This window comes from Pteropus vampyrus, unplaced genomic scaffold (assembly GCF_000151845.1).
Source record: "Pteropus vampyrus isolate Shadow unplaced genomic scaffold, Pvam_2.0 Scaffold1, whole genome shotgun sequence".
Taxonomy (NCBI): domain Eukaryota; kingdom Metazoa; phylum Chordata; class Mammalia; order Chiroptera; family Pteropodidae; genus Pteropus; species Pteropus vampyrus.
Window position 1 is genome coordinate 30,897,998 of NW_011888782.1, and position 15,779 is coordinate 30,913,776.

The 15,779-nt window shown below is 40.0% G+C and overlaps 1 protein-coding gene across 1 annotated transcript in view; it reads left to right on the top strand.

The window, feature by feature from the left end:
- Window positions 1-4,362: 4,362 nt before the first annotated feature.
- The window catches only part of ZBTB20 (zinc finger and BTB domain containing 20), a 70,409-nt gene continuing 58,992 nt past the window's right edge, over window positions 4,363-15,779 (top strand). The window contains exons 1-2 of the mRNA XM_011376648.2: window positions 4,363-4,560; window positions 4,945-5,132. Coding sequence (XP_011374950.1) covers window positions 4,550-4,560; window positions 4,945-5,132 — 199 coding nt within the window. The 5' untranslated portion in view covers window positions 4,363-4,549. The remainder of the gene's footprint in view (window positions 4,561-4,944; window positions 5,133-15,779) is intronic.

The following is a 15,779-nucleotide window of genomic DNA, read 5'->3' on the forward strand; positions in this document are numbered from 1 at the left end:
CCAACCCCCACTGGGGTGGTTTGTCACCACCTGCCCTTTGCCCCCATCCCCAAACACTCTACTAAGCCTTTCCCAACAAACTATTGGGAAAGAGAGTTAAGGAAACGGTTACCTCTCCAAATAGTTGGGGGTAGGACATTATTGGTCTAAATTCCTATGATCCAATGACTAAGTAATTATTAATCAAAAGGAGGTTTTTACTCATTCTTTCCTATCGAACCCGGCTGGTAAATGGAAGGCATGTTAGTGTGCAGGAGAGGGCGGGAGCCCAGCGAGGAGAGAAAATTGGGAGAGGGAGATAGAAGAGAGCACTCTTCTTCTCAACAGACTCCGGAGACTGATAAGCGCTCACACAGATAAAATATTTATTTTCCATATGTTGCAGAAAGCATTGCCATCGCTGTATGTGTGCAATATGTGCAAAGAAGTGTGAAATATATACATCAAATGCCACCGATCTGGTTAATTTCCATGTATTTAACATGCTTGATACCTACCATCTCATCAATATGTTTTAATGCATATTTCTTTCCACATACAATATGGTCTAGTGAGGAAAGAGCCAACATCATCCACAGCCTTACTTACTGCTATGTTTCAGCCCAAAACTTGTTGCCAGGACCAGCACGATGAGAGTTAAAAACCAGAAGGCCCTGCTGGCTAACCCAGCCGCAAGTCACCTTAAAACGCCCTCCCAGTTCTTGAAGCAGCCTTTTTCTCATAGCAGAAATGTTTGTAGTGGGGACATGGAAATGTTTTTGTACTCTTTGGACAGTTGGGAGATATTCAGGCAGAATGTCGGAACTGACCGTTGAAAGGCGGGAGCTTGTGGCCACACTTTTTTTTTCTTTTTCCTTTCTTTCTTCCTTCCTTTCTTTTTTTTTTTTTTTTTTTTTTTTTTTTTTGAATGCAGAGCTCCACCAGTGTGGCGGGAGGAAGTGCACAATGATTGGTCTGTTTTTCTGTGGAAGTGTTCAGGGTACACCCAGTTTTGCTTTGCATATATTTACGAAACATCTGCCCTTTTCTTGTTCTTAAATCCTTCCCCCGCACCAGCCCCCTTTCCCCTTTCTCCCAGTTTCTTTCTTTGTTGTTGTTGGCTTGTCTAACTTTTCATTGGAGCTTTCATTTTCCGGTTGAGGGGCGACTTCATCAGAGTGTATAATTTTAACATTGAGGGAGGGAGGGAGAGAGGAAGGGAAGGGAGGAGAGAGAGAGAAAAAGAGAGAGAGAAAGAGAAAGAGAGAGAGCTGAAAAGAATGAAAGAGGCTGAACTGAACGGCCAGAGCTTGGCAAACCAACCTCTGGCATGGTGACCAGGAGGAAGGTTCTGGTCTGGTCAGGAGTTTGCGTCTCTGAAATGCTGCCTGGACTCAACCAGTCTGCTGCTGCCCTCTACAGGCTCCAGGGGAAAATGCACAGCCCCACAGGCTTGGAGAGGCTTGTCCTCAGATGTTTATAAAATTGTTTATAAAATTCTCTTTACCCAACCGAAGAAGGTATTTTCAATTAATTACTACAGGACTTGCTCTTTCCTCAATAAACTATGAACTACAAAAATGGGATCAAAATAACAGCACCTGTGCATTTCTAGAGACTGCTGTTATGTGACAGTATTTCTCAACTCTGGAAAACGGAGTCCAAAAGGGCTATTAGAGAGACTGAAATGGAGAATGAATTGCTTCCACGAGCAGCGAGTGGTTCTCTGTTATCTGCGCAGTTGGGAAACAGCCCAGCGGTATAAAGACAGGTGAAGCGATATTAAGCAAATGAAGGTATGAGTCAATTAAGGTTGAGTTTTCAATATTTTCTGTTCATAGAGGTGACTGCAATGCCTCCGTGCTATGAATGTTCCCCAAAGGTGATCTTTGAGACAACAAATAGGAGGGTGTATTACAAGATGTCAGGTAGGAAGCAGGATCAAATCCAGGGAAGGAAGCCAGGGCATTTATATAAAGAACAATACAATTTGTGCAATCTTAAAAATAAAACAGTAATGTTGGCCATGTACTCATGTTTGAAAGAAGGCTTCCTTAATTTCCTCAAACACACATCTGAAACTAGCCTAGGCCAGGTCTGAGAGCAGCAGATATTTTTTTTTCTTTTAAATGACATCTGTCATTAGTGTTTCATTCCTATACTTAAATGAATCATGAGGACCAGCCCAGCTTTAGTGAGCAAAATAGCCCTACTCTTACCAAATGCCTTGCATGGATTTAAACGAAAAGCAGCCACTCAAGGTACATTTTACTACTGCATAAAGAGTAGCAAACACAACTGAGATTCAGACTATGACTATTTTATTCTATCAACAAACATATATTGAATGACAAGCTTTGTCTAAGCTACTTGGCTCAACAGTATACACTAGACGGCAAACTCTGGGAGGGCAGAAACCAGGCTTGTTTTATTCCTTAACCCATGCTGGCACATCATAGACACATAATAAATATTTGTAAGATGAATACATGAATAAATGAATGGTGGGAGGGAAGGAAGAAGGGAAGTCTGGATGAACACAGGGATGAAAAAATAACTAGGACATTTCCTTACCCTCAGAGAGTTTGTCATAGGAGAGGGATAAGCACATAAATAACCATTGTTGAAAGAAAATTTAGTGCGTAAAATTTTTAAAAGTAAAAAGTGAGGATCTCAGAGAAAGATGGAAGGGAGGAGAACTTCAGAGAGAGAAGTCCTATCCGGTAGAAGGGAATCAAGACAATTACAAGATGGAGACGACATCTAAAAAGGATAAGTATGATTTCAGTAGTTAGAGTTGAACAAATGCCGTTCAAAGCAAGAGAAAGAACTTGAGCAAAGATGTAGTGCCAAGGATGTGGATCCCCCAGGATGTGCCAGGATTATTCAGGAAATTGGAGAGTCTAGTATGCCCAATATGTATAGCATGTGAGCTAAGCTAGAGCAGATATGGAACTCAGCATGAGTGGCAGGCTAATGTGGCCACCTCAAGTTTAGTGAATGCAGAGAAGTGGAACTAGAGGGAGTCAAGGAGGATGGAGAGCTAGAAAGTAAGCAACGGTCTAAATAAAAAGTGTTTGGGTGATTGCAATAGAAATGGAAAGGAAACACAGAGGTGAAAACTATAAAAGAAGCGGAACTGTCAGGACTCGATAAATGGATTTTAAAGAAGAGGGAGGTATACGACACTGAGGTTTCCGACCTGGTGACAGACAACAGTGATAGAAATAGGGAGGCATTGGTTTGCATAGAAAAAAAAGGAGTTGGGCTTTGGAGACTTTCGTCTCGGATACCTCCTTAAACTGAAAACCAGACACCAGCTCCTTGGACGTCCACGTAGATGCTCAGAATTTGGAGGTTAGTTCCACAGTCACTCACCCATTCGACAAACAGTTGGTAGAGCATTGCAGTTTGTTGATTCTCTTACGTTGGCCCTCTCCCTACCGAAAAATATGTCTGAAAGCTTCCTCTTTATTTTCATCTTTACCACGCCATCTCTGCCTCCTGCCCTCTGAAAAAGCAGATTTTATTTCACAACCTATTGGACCAGAAACACAGCATGCTAATCATAACACCATATTCTGCGAGGGCAGATTTAACTACCCAGTATAACAAATTTCAATGCAAAATATTCTGTATAACAGGTCTATTGCCATGCTTATTGCAACAAGAAAAACATGGAAACAAATCTACTTACAGCAAATTCGGTACCGCACATACTCTTCTACCAAAAAATAACATACTTTCTCTGGTACCATGTACATAATTATAAAGGCGGAGAGCCAAGGAAATTGGGGAAAATTTTCAGGGTGTGATTAATAATTCAGTTTGTCTGAGGCCTACGGTACATGCAATCTAAGCTGAATATTTATTCATTGACATCAGATTTATATCAGTTGTATTCTCCTGGGGAAAGAAGACCAGAGCTGACCAGTAGCTGAGATCTTTTACTTCCTATTCCTGACCCCAAATAACAATTAGTAACAATTACTTTTTATTTTCCTTTACCCGCTCTTCCTCACATCCCAAACACACAGTCATACTCCTATATAGTCCAGAATCATGTACTAAAAAAAAAAAAAAAAAAAAAAAAAAAATTCCCAAAGGGAATCATATACTTCAGATGAGTAAAGAGTTGGACTAGAGCATCTCTGTGTGACACCTTCCCTCTACGTACTGAAATTTAAGCTCTTCTTTTCACTTTTCATTTGCTACCTTAACAGAAACCTCCATCACTACCCTCTCTCATCTGTACAGCCTGAGAATTTAGATTGTGATTTGAAATTATGTATTGATCTAAAATAAAATCTAATAAAACTACAAGAAAGTTGAATGTTCCATAATGTGTTCCATGAATAGAAACTTAAAGCTAGAAGGAACCTTTAAGGCCTTCTAATCCAAGCCCTTTATTTTACAGATGAGGAAACTGAAGCCCAGAGAGGTGAAGTGAGGTGCCCAAGGCCACACAGCAAGTTAGAGGCACAGCTAGTACCATAGCTCAAGTCTCCTGACTCCCAGTCCAGTGCTCCTCCCATTACTCCACGGGTCCTGTCTCTAAGCTTCCTGACAAATGCTAGAACGGTAAACCTCCACTAGTATTTTTCCAGACCATGTTAAAACTCTTAAGGGGGAAAAAAGGATGCTTTCTTGGGTAATGTCAGCCATACGTAGCTCAAGCTGTCTAAAGTTCTGGGACAGGGTCTTTTTATGCAGCCAACAGAGTCCAAATGTGGTGCTGTTTGCTTGGCCCATATGCTTTCATGTGTTCCCATTTAGGCCATTACTGGAGGGGAAAAAAAAAAAAACAACAAGAATCAGCTTGTTTTAAAACAAGGGACATACTGGACTCCCTCCCATCCCCCCTCAGAAAAAAAAAAAAAATCAAGTTATCTTTAACAGATTCTAAAAATGCCTTTTCCCAAATATGCAGTCAGTTCCTTCAAAGGGCCCTTTGTTTATTTTCAGGAAGAAACCCAAGACAGCTGAAAACCAGAAGGCATCTGAGGAGAATGAGATTACTCAGCCGGGTGGATCCAGCGCCAAGCCGGGCCTTCCCTGCCTGAACTTTGAAGCTGTTTTGTCTCCAGACCCAGCCCTCATCCACTCAACACATTCACTGACAAACTCTCACGCTCACACCGGGTCATCTGATTGTGAGTACACCAGTAAGGTGATGGTGTCTTCGTGGTGCTTAGAGCATGCTTGTCCCCTGGGTTCTGGCTTTTTGGCAAAGCTGTTTCCACTTGGTCTTCTAAAGTAGCCAAAAGTAACTTGCCACCATTTTGATTCGGCCAACATCTATATTTTCAAAGCTAGAGTGTGAAAACCAGGTGACCAGCCATTTAGCCTCAAAAGGCTGATTATTTACATAAACCACATTTTCTTTCATAACATTAACTCAAAAAAAAGTTGCGAAGTTGTGCTTTCTAATTATTCTTTTGTCCCCATGATGTGAATAACAGTACTTACATTGTGACTTAATTGAACAACCAAATATGGACCACAGAAAGCTAGTTAGACACAAAGAAACATCCATTTTGAAATTACATAACACAAATCAGCTTTGCATTAGTTACTGGAGTCTCATGTAGCTTGGCTGAATTTCTGTCTTTCCAGTTTTTAATTTATTTTGAAGTGGTTAAAGGATAGCATAAATTTACAGAAGAAAAGAGAGCGGCTTCCAAGAATTCAGAAGCCACCCAGACTTCACTTAGCCAATAAGAATTCAGGTTAAAAATATTTTTTAATTAAAAAAAAAAAAAACTGCCTACGGGCTAAATTTGGAAATGGGCAGCTTAATGAGAGCATCACTATTGAAATCACCCCATTGCTGTTTATTTTTGCAGTCTTCCCACTAAACTGGGAGTCACTTCTTTAATTTCTATTTTAAGAAAGTTGATAAATCACATTTAAGAGATTTTTTTTCTCTCTTTATGAAACGTAACCCAATACTTCAGGGAGAAAGAAATACAGATGTTGACAAAGGAAAAGAATGGAAAAACTTTGGGGTCCAATCTGAAAGAATATTCCTTTCAGTCTTGAGATACCCGGCAACTATTCTGAACCGATCTCCATAAAGGAATCTGGTAACTAACAGGCAAAGAGCTGGTATATTCTTCTTTGGAATGATCGAGAAAGTTTTATTTTCAGAAAAGGACTCTGTTTATCCTGTCCACAGAAACAAAAATTAATAATGAGGAAATGAGATTCTAAATTTCCTAGTGTTATTATTTTGACAGAACAAATGTAAAACTCTGCAAAGTGGGCAAAAGGTAAATGAGACTGGGAGATTCCGTTCCCTACTTGTTCTATCATAATAGTCTCCAGATAAAGGGACAAGACCCAGGGGTTGGGATTGGGGTGAAGAGAGATTGTTCTCTTCGTGGTTGGGCTAAGATTTGTACGAAGTTGCTGCTTCTACGGACAAACCTGGAGGTCAGAAGCAGGGACTGTGTTCTGTGGACCATTGTAATAGTGACATCTGTGGACCATTGTAATAGTGACACCCTTCTTGCCTGGCAGTCTCCAGCCTAATAGTAATTACAGGAAGAATTGGAAAATCGCATGGCGCGATGCCCGTAGACATGTGCACACTGTCCCTACCTAGCAGAAAGGTAGCCTGTTCCTGTGGAGAAGGGCCTGGAGCTCCTGCATGCAGACCTTCATCTCCTGGCTTCCTGCCACACCTTATGGGGAAGATTACATAGTATGGCCTTAGCCCAGAAATCCCCTGTCACAGCAAAGTGAATGTTTTTCTGACTAGAAGCAGCACTAGGCTTCATTTATTGTACTTTCCCACAAGCATCCTCTGACCAGGCCTTGGCGTTAGCATGGAATGCATACAAGGCGCTGTACAAGCGTGGTGCCACCTCCTCGGCTGTGAGAAAGCCAGTGGATCTGAGCTCAGTAAGGTATCTGAATGCAGTTGGAAGGAGAACAAATAGGGAGGAGGAATCTAATCTCCAGCTGTTTAAAAGTCATTTTGATTTTGCCATTAAGATGTGAAAGTCTTCTCTGCTCCAACCTGTTGTTTAAATTGATTGTACTTTTCTTCAAATATATTCGGGTTGTAGTTTGTCCTGATTTGAGCTTACACTTACAAGAAAATTGTTTTTAGGAAAGATTCACAGAAATCTGTTCATTTGGAGATTGCTTAAGAGAGCACAGGAAAGAGGTTTATTTTAAGCTGTTAAAGTTTTTGGATGCTCTTCTCACATTCAAGAGGATTTTTCTTTTTCTTTCTTTCTTTCTCTTTCTTTCTTTCTCTCTCACTCGCTCGCTCTCTTTCTTTCTTTCTTTCCTTTCTTTCTTTCTTTCTTTCTGTATGTCTTCTTTCTTTCGTTCTTTCTTTCTTACTTTCAAGTGTCATTCTTGCCATAGTTTAATTTAAAAGCCCAACTTCTTTAAGGTAAAATATTCAGTTCCTATTTAGAACTAACAGATTTGGGGCATTTAAAAATAGTGCCCTTGACTTGTTAGTCTATTTAACTTCAGAAACATTCCACCAGTGTGTAGTGTTCCAAGCTTTCACAAGTGCCTGAATTTTTATGGCACCTTTTTATTTGTCATGTGTTTAGCAAAATTATTCTTAGTCATGCCTTAATGCCCATTTCCTGTCAGTCATTATAATTCTGCCCAGCTTACAGACGAGAAAACTGAGAAAATTGACACCCAGACAATTAAATGACTTGCACGATAGTTAACTCATTCAGATACTGAAGGATGTTTATGGCTTTGCTGTCGCTGTGAGCAGCCTGAATTCTCTGTTCCAGGCCCAGAGATAGCATTCCTGGCTCTAAACAGACACCTTGAAAATGTGCAAGTACTCATATTGGTGAGCGGGTTATAAAACGTGATGTATAAGCGTCCCCACAAAAAAAAAAAGTCGGCTCCGAATATGAACTGGTAAGGGTGGGTAAGCCAGTGTTGTTGCATCTGAAGGACACAGGCCAAATTTTAGAGCAAAGAGGACGAGTCTGGCCCCATAGGTTCTCAGTCGACTATTTAACCCACTGAGCCACTTCAGATTTGGCCAGAGATCCCAGTAATATTCTGAACAAGAAGGAATATGTGAGATGATGAGGTTAATATTGCTACTGAAAAGTATGTTGCTTTGCAGTGCACCCACTAATGATTTCCCTTTAGCAATATTTTCCCATTACCTCCTAGATTGTCATCTCTTTACCATTTCTAAAAATCTAATGGTAAAAAAAACAAGCAAAGAAACAAACAAAAAACCTCATGATGATAACAGAAGGCATTAAGATGAGTTTGGGAATACCAAGGGCACCAAACTCATAGGTGTTTCACAGAACAGTTACCCACTGAACAGGCTGAGGACGAGCTGAGCTAAGCTCTCCCTTTAAATGCTGAAACAGAACTAAACCAAGTCAGTGGAGCAGGCAAGGGCTCTCCATATGAAAACCTGTATTGACAACTACTAAACTGTAGCACACCACAGTCATATACGTGTGATAGAGGGAACCAGAACTTTTACTTGCATATTTCTTCTATTTCAGTTTCCCCAAAATAAGCCTTTCCTTGAAGGGAAAGGAGAAGTGACTCTTGACCCTTAGTTCTCCTACTCTGGGCTGCAATTCACCTATTCAGACGTCTGAGTTTGCTGAAAGCTGACATCCATGGTTATATACCTTCTCATGTTTTCCTCTGGTCTCATCAGACTGTCTCATTTTTGTGTGTGTCCTTGCCAAGATGTGCTTACGCATTAACAGTTTTTATTTATTTTTAATTTAGCCTTTACACATTACCAAACTGTTGTGTGGGTGGGTTTAACTTTAGCTCTGTAGGTAGCAGGACTGCTGGGACTGAACACTGTCCAGGAGACTTGGGGACTCTTCCTTCTCTCCCTCAGCATCCACCTTCACTGGCCTTCCCCCTCTCAACCCTTTGTTTCACCCATCCAAGTCCCTGAAATTAAAATTTTTAGTACACTTGGTTCAGTTTGAACTTCTAAGCAGTTTTTTTAGAGAACAAAACAAAGAGGATTTTTTTTATGGCAAACTCCATTAATGCCACATTAAGGCTGACATTTTAATTACCCCAGAGTCAGGAAATGCAAAGTTCGGGTTCCCACAGCAACAGAAACTGTCCCCTTAAGTGCCGGCATCACAGCAGATTCTTTCATTCCCTGATTACACAACACGGGCACGGGGACATTGTTTGTATCCACGTATGTGGAAAGGAGCACAGCTTATATCCTTTGTTTTCTTCCTGTAACTACAGTTGAGGATATGGGTCGTTAGCTTCCCTCTCCAAACCATCTATATGTATGATCCTGGAACGGAAGGCTGCTACAGCTCTGCATGTGCACACGGACAGAATTAAAGTTGCTGTGGGAACATTAACTCTGATTTCCGGACTTCCGTGCCAGTCACATTTAAACCATAATGTTGTAATTTTTGGCATGTAATAAATGTGCATTTCATGTACACAGACAGAAAGAAGCATAAAATGTATTTTAAAGAGCAATTAATTACTAACTTTGTGATTAAAAAACATTTGGTGCATGTTCCTTCCCATTTAGCATCAGCTGCTGGTCTTAGCCAGGCCTAATAGATGACATACTGTGTCTCATCCTGTATCTCAGATGTACTTACTGTATGTTCCTGTTCTTCTAGATAATTAATTCCCTTAGTAAAGCTGTAGGGGGAAAACAAAATGGAAGGAATATGCAAGCATGTAAATAGGGTAAAGGATATTTTGAAGGAAATGATTCATTTCTGCAAATAAACCTCTTAGTTCCTGATAAAGAGCCAGAAATCTGCTCAGTGGGTGTAGACAAAGGTTCCTGGCCACCTTACAGCATCTGGTCCAGGGCCTTAAGAACAACGTGAAAGCAGATTTCCCCATGAATTCCGGGCATGCCCACAAGGGGAGTGATCTTACTCTGTAATAACTTTGCAGGCTTAAGGCTTACCAAGTTGTTTTACTCTGTAACAACTTTTCAGTTTACGTTCAAACTGGAAAAGAAAAACTGTAGGGAATCAAGTAAGATGTACGTTTTGCCAAAGAACCCTTGATTTAGAGAGTAGTGTTTTTTCCTTCATTTAGATTGGAATCCAGTTGGCCTGTTTGTGTTGGAGAAGGAAGTATTTTAACATAACCACGTTTGAACAAGTTTGTGAGTAAAAGGAATTGGTAGCAGTGCTCTAAGGTGCAATGTTTTAAAACGCAAATGCTTGAGTGTTTATTCGAAACTGGGTGAGATAGAATTTTTTTACTGAAAGGATGTGTAGCTTAAACTCTCAGATAAAGCTTCAAGGGGAACATGCTCATGAAGAATCTGAACCTCTATTCTTGCTGTTTATTCATTATCTCTCCTGTCATGTACTTCTCTTCGTTCAGTTTGGTTGCGTATGGTATTTAACCTTCGAGAAAGACACTTTAGATTTACAGGGCTCTGATTTGCTTTCACTTGGGCTGTCTGTATGTGTGAATGTATGTCTGAATGAGTGAAAACTGCTCAAGCAAGTTTGAAGGTCTCTGGCAAATTTGACTGCGTGTTCAGAAAGTTTCCAATCAGAAAGCTGATTCAGTGTAAAACCTTCCAAAAACTTCCTGAGGCACCTGTTCACATGAAAAGATCGGATTTCTGCTGGAGGTGCTCAGAAGGCAGTGTTTATAACTGACGATCTCTGTTTGGAGTGCCAAAAAATGAAAAACATTTTGGCCCCCAAAAAAACCCTCCATAAATGTTCAAAATGTATAATCAAACAAAAGCTTCATTTGGATTCAAATGCATGTATCTCAGCAGATGTGTCTAAACTAACTGGAATCCCACAGGAGCAGCTGAACTGGATTTGGATATGTCTTGATAACTGAAAGAGTTATTCTTAGATGTCGGAAGGACAAAAATGGTCCATCTGTGAAGAACTGTAATAGAGACATGGCAAAAAACAGCATCCTCTGAAGGAGTGTATTTATGGAATTTAGGACAAATTGGACAATCCTGAAAACATTTTGGGGTCACACTAATTTGCAGAAGAAAGATATCCAAAATGGGATGGGATAAGCAGTCACAGATAGTTATTGTCCTATGGCTTGCTATTAATTTTCTAATCGATTCCGTATCAGTTCAACAGTAAATTGAGCATCTTTCATATAACAGAGTGCTCTCAGTGTCCTCCCAAACGTCCTGCATTCCTCTTTATTCTTCCTATAAAGAATTATCTACTTACTTTTTCATTGCTAACAGTTTAAACTGTTTTCCTGCTATTTGATTAACCAAGTAAACCTCTTGCCTGTTAAGCGTGGATTCATTTCTTTAAAGCTATTCTTTCCCTTTTTAAAAAGTCATCTTTCTGCCTCTGAGTTAATTGATAATAATTTCTTTTGTGTTATTTTTATTACCTTTGATAACCTCTTGTTTAGAGGTTTCAGTGCTTAGTCCAGCCCGTATACATTTCAGTAATTTTTTAAAATTTTCTCTGATTTCCTAGAGTTTCCTCTTAGTATATCTAGGGACTCGTTAATTTTAAAAATCATATTTATTGAAGTTTTATGTCACAATCTGCGTCTTTTTATAAAATTGTCCCTCTGTTTATAAAACTTACCCCCTCCCTACTACATTAATTTAAGTGGATGTCTTCCATAGTCACTTAATGCAGTAATTTCTGTTCATCAGTCTTTCCTCATTCATTCGTTCATTCCTTCATCTAGTCATTCATCGAATGTTGAGCTCCTGCATCTGTGCCAAGTCCTCAGCTCAGACCAGGGGTGAAAATACAAACAAGACGCCATCCCTCACTTGAGGAAGTCACAGTATTCCCGAACACTTTGCTAAACCTGTTGTTATCCTGAACAGGGGGATGTAGAAATGCATCATTAAAGTGTTCAACAATGCACAAAACACTACCCAGCTCCGGAGGAGGGAGCTGAAGCAGTGGGAAGGGCTTCACAGGGAAGGTGACATTAGACCTGGGTTATGAAGGAATAGGTGTGTGTCAAGTAGGACAGGGAGGGAATGGCATTCCAGGCAGAAGGAACGGAAGCAAAACCCAGAGGCATAAAAAAAGAATTGTGTCCTCAGAAAACAGAGCAGTTCAGTTACAATACTCAGACCTTCTTGTGCCTCATTTTAATCGTGGGACAGTTTGTATTTAGGTAACATTGCCTGTCATTAAAATTGAGCTGGGGTGAATCGTATGTCCCTTTCAGAGACATTTGCTCTCTAAATAAATAATGAAGCAAGACGCCCACTTATTTTCCAATAGGCAAAAGTGCCCTTTTTTCCATGCAGTCAGTACATGTAGGAAAGACCTAGAAATAATTTATTGATAAACAGATTTCCGAATAATTTTTTGAGAAAGGTTCATTTTGGGAGCCACAGAGTCACCTGTAAGTGTCATATTGGACCTCTCTGTCATTGACTCGTAGTCTCCCGAGACTCTAGCAATCTGTCCTTTTATGAAATCCTCCCTGGTCTTGACAAATCTGGTCTTGTGGCCCACTGCCTTGAGTTATGCCATGCTGCATTGCCCTCGCAAATACTGCATGAATGTGCTTATGATTGTCCATATGTAATTGTTAAGACTGACTACTGGTTTTCAGGGCTCTATTCTTCATCTTACCATCTTATATCTTGCTGGAGTACATCCTTCTTATCTGCAGCTGCTAGTGACAGTTTCATATGTGCTTCCTGCGCTCGTGGCACATTTCATTATATAAAATTAGCGTTTTTCCCTGTCAGGACTTCTCACATCCTGACTTAAAAAAAAATCACATGTCCCCCCGTCCTTGGGCATGGATCATTTAGGGTCAACTGAGAGCCTGCAGGAAGATTCTAGGAATTCCTTGCTTTGAGGAAATTTTAAGTTATATCCTTTCACCAGTCGCCTCACACCAGGTATCATGGTTCAACTCCTGATTACCTCATCAGCTGAATAAACACTTTTTGCTTTCTTTTTTGCGTTTTTCCTGCCTCTGCATCCTTTGTTCTCTCTAGGGATTGTGTACCAGTTAAAACTTTTTTATCAGCACTGAAAGAGAGTAAAGGTTACCTGGTCGAAACCCATTATTATAAGGGTATACAGGTGCGGAAGCCGAGGCCCGAAGAGGGCACGTATCATACCAAAAGGTTCCCAGCAGAGTGAGTGGAAGCCCCAAGAGTAGAACCCTGTTCCTCCTCCACTCTACTCTGCTGCCTGTTACTGAGTCTGCTTCTAAGAGAACTTATATTTTCTGAATAAATTGAGAGTCGGGACTGGACTATGGAATTCTATCAACTTGCTGAATGATTTCAATGTGGAGGACCAAGGCTAGGTATTGTGCAGGATGCAAGTTTATAAACTGGAGCCCTATGCTTATAGACTTAGAGCCTCATAGAGGAGATAAGATGCATTCATAAACAACTACCCTGCAGGGTAGCTAAAGATGCATCCCTTATACCTGGATGCACCAGAATCTCGATTCACTCACTCAACAAGCATGTGTAGAGTATGTCTTCTGTGCCTGACGGTACTGAGTTATATAGGGGTACAAAGATGGAAACAGACCCTGCCACCAGGCATCTTAAAACGTAGTACATGTCCTCAAGTGACCATTATCTTAGATAGAAGTTAGAAAGTTAAAAAAAAAAAAATACATTATAATCCAGTTAACAGTAACATCCAGTTCAATGTATCAGAGACGTTTCCATTTGAGTGCTCTTGAAAGATGAATAGAATTTCATTGAAGCAAGGCATTAAGGTAAGGAATAAGGAATTTACATTTTGGTGCAGAGCTGTGGTAGGGTTTGAAGTAGGGGCTGCCATGATCAGGACTTTGCTATGGGAAGATCTAATGTAGCATCAAGGGTGTGGAACATGCATAGATGTGGGAGGGGATGACTGGAGGGAGGAGAGAGCCTAGGAAGAGTTGTCAGTAGTTCAGACTGTTGGTAATTTGAAGGGGCCTGGTGACAGGGGGAATGGGAAGGAGTCAGGTGCAACAACTTGTGGATGAAGGCAGACAACTCCAGGAGCTGACTGAATTAATAGGTAAGAGAGAGGAAACCATCAACGATAACGCCAAGCCATCAAAAGGAGATGATAAATGAGTGTTTAGAGGAAAAGAATACAGTTTAGTTTTACACAATTCTGAGTATGAGGTACCAGGGTTAGACACAGTGGAGATGACTAACACTGAGTCACAAATAAGGTACAGGGGGATAGTACCTTTGAAACATTGAAATTAGGGCTAAAAAACACTTTGGCCAAGATACCATACTTAAGCCATGAATGTGAGAGTAAATTCAAAGATGACTTTTGTTACAGAAAAAAAGGAAAACGGAACCTTGGGGAATATTTACAATGAGTAATAAAAAAAGAGAGTGGAGTGCCATCAAAGGAGGAAAAGAAAAGGTCTGAGACGTCGAAGGAAAACCAGGACAATGCAGAGAGACCAGGGAGTGGAAGGGTCAGCAGTGTTGTATGCTGCAGACACCAAGGACCGGTAGCTTTCTGGTAGCTGTCAAGAGAGCAGAGCCACGTACATCACAGAAGCACCATAAAAAGGGGTTCAGGATCAGGGGATGAATGGGAAAGCAACAATTACAGACTACTTTTTAAAGAAGCGTAATGCTTTAAAATGAAATATACAGGTAACACACAAGCAGGGCAGTGAATATTTTTATGATACAAGAATCCCATGCCCATTTATAGGCTGAAGAATAAAAACCAGTGTTTAAGGGAGATTCTGCAGTAAAACGGGCAAGGTGAGAGAGAATTAGATCACCCATTTTATAGGGCAATTGGAATAATAAATATATGTAAATGAAATTTGAAGTTATTACCCAAGCCAAACGAATCAGTAATTTTATTATATCCTTTCTCCATTTCTTCCCAATATTGCTTTCTCTCTTTTTTTTTCATTTTTTTAAATAATTTTTTATTTTTCAATTACAGTTGACATACAACATTATATTAGTTTTAGGTGTACAACCTAGTGATTAGACATTTATATAACAAAGTGATCACCCTGATAAATCTAGTACCCACCCCAACCATATATAGGCATTACAATATTATTGACTATATTCCTTGATGCTATACTTTATACCCCATGACTATTTTGTAACTACCAATTTGAACTTCTTAATCCCTTCCCCACCTTTACCCATCCTTGCAACCTCCTTCCCATCTGGCAACCATCAAAATGTTCTCTGTATCTATGAGTTTATTTTGCTTGTTCGTTTATTTTATTTTTCAGATTCCACATACGAGTGCAATCTTATGGTATCTGTCTTTCTCTGTCTGACTTATTTCACTCATCATAATCCCCTCTGGTAGGTACATCCATGTTGTTGCAGATGGCAAGATTTCATCTGTTTTTATAGCCGAGTAGTATTCCATTGTATATATGTACCACCTCTTCTTTATCCATTCATCTGTCGATGGGCACTTAAGTTGCTTCCATATCTTGACTCTTGTAAATAATGCTGCAGTGAACACATGGGTGCATATGTTTTTTCAAATTAGTGTTTTACATTTCTTCAGATAAATACCCAGAAGTGGAATTACTGGGTCCTTCTTTGTCTCTTGTTATAGCCTTTGTTTTAAACTCTGTTTTGTCTGATATAAGTATTGCCACCTCTACTTTATTTTTTTCATGAAATAACTTTTTCTGTTGCTTTACTTTCAGTCTGTGTGTCTTTTGATCTGAAGTGAATCTCTTAAAGGCAGCATCTCTAAAGGTCTTGTTTTCTTATCCATTCAACCACCCTGTGTCTTTTGATTGGAGCACTTAATCCATTTACATTTAAAGTAACTGTTGTTAGATATGTAATTATTGCCATTTTATTA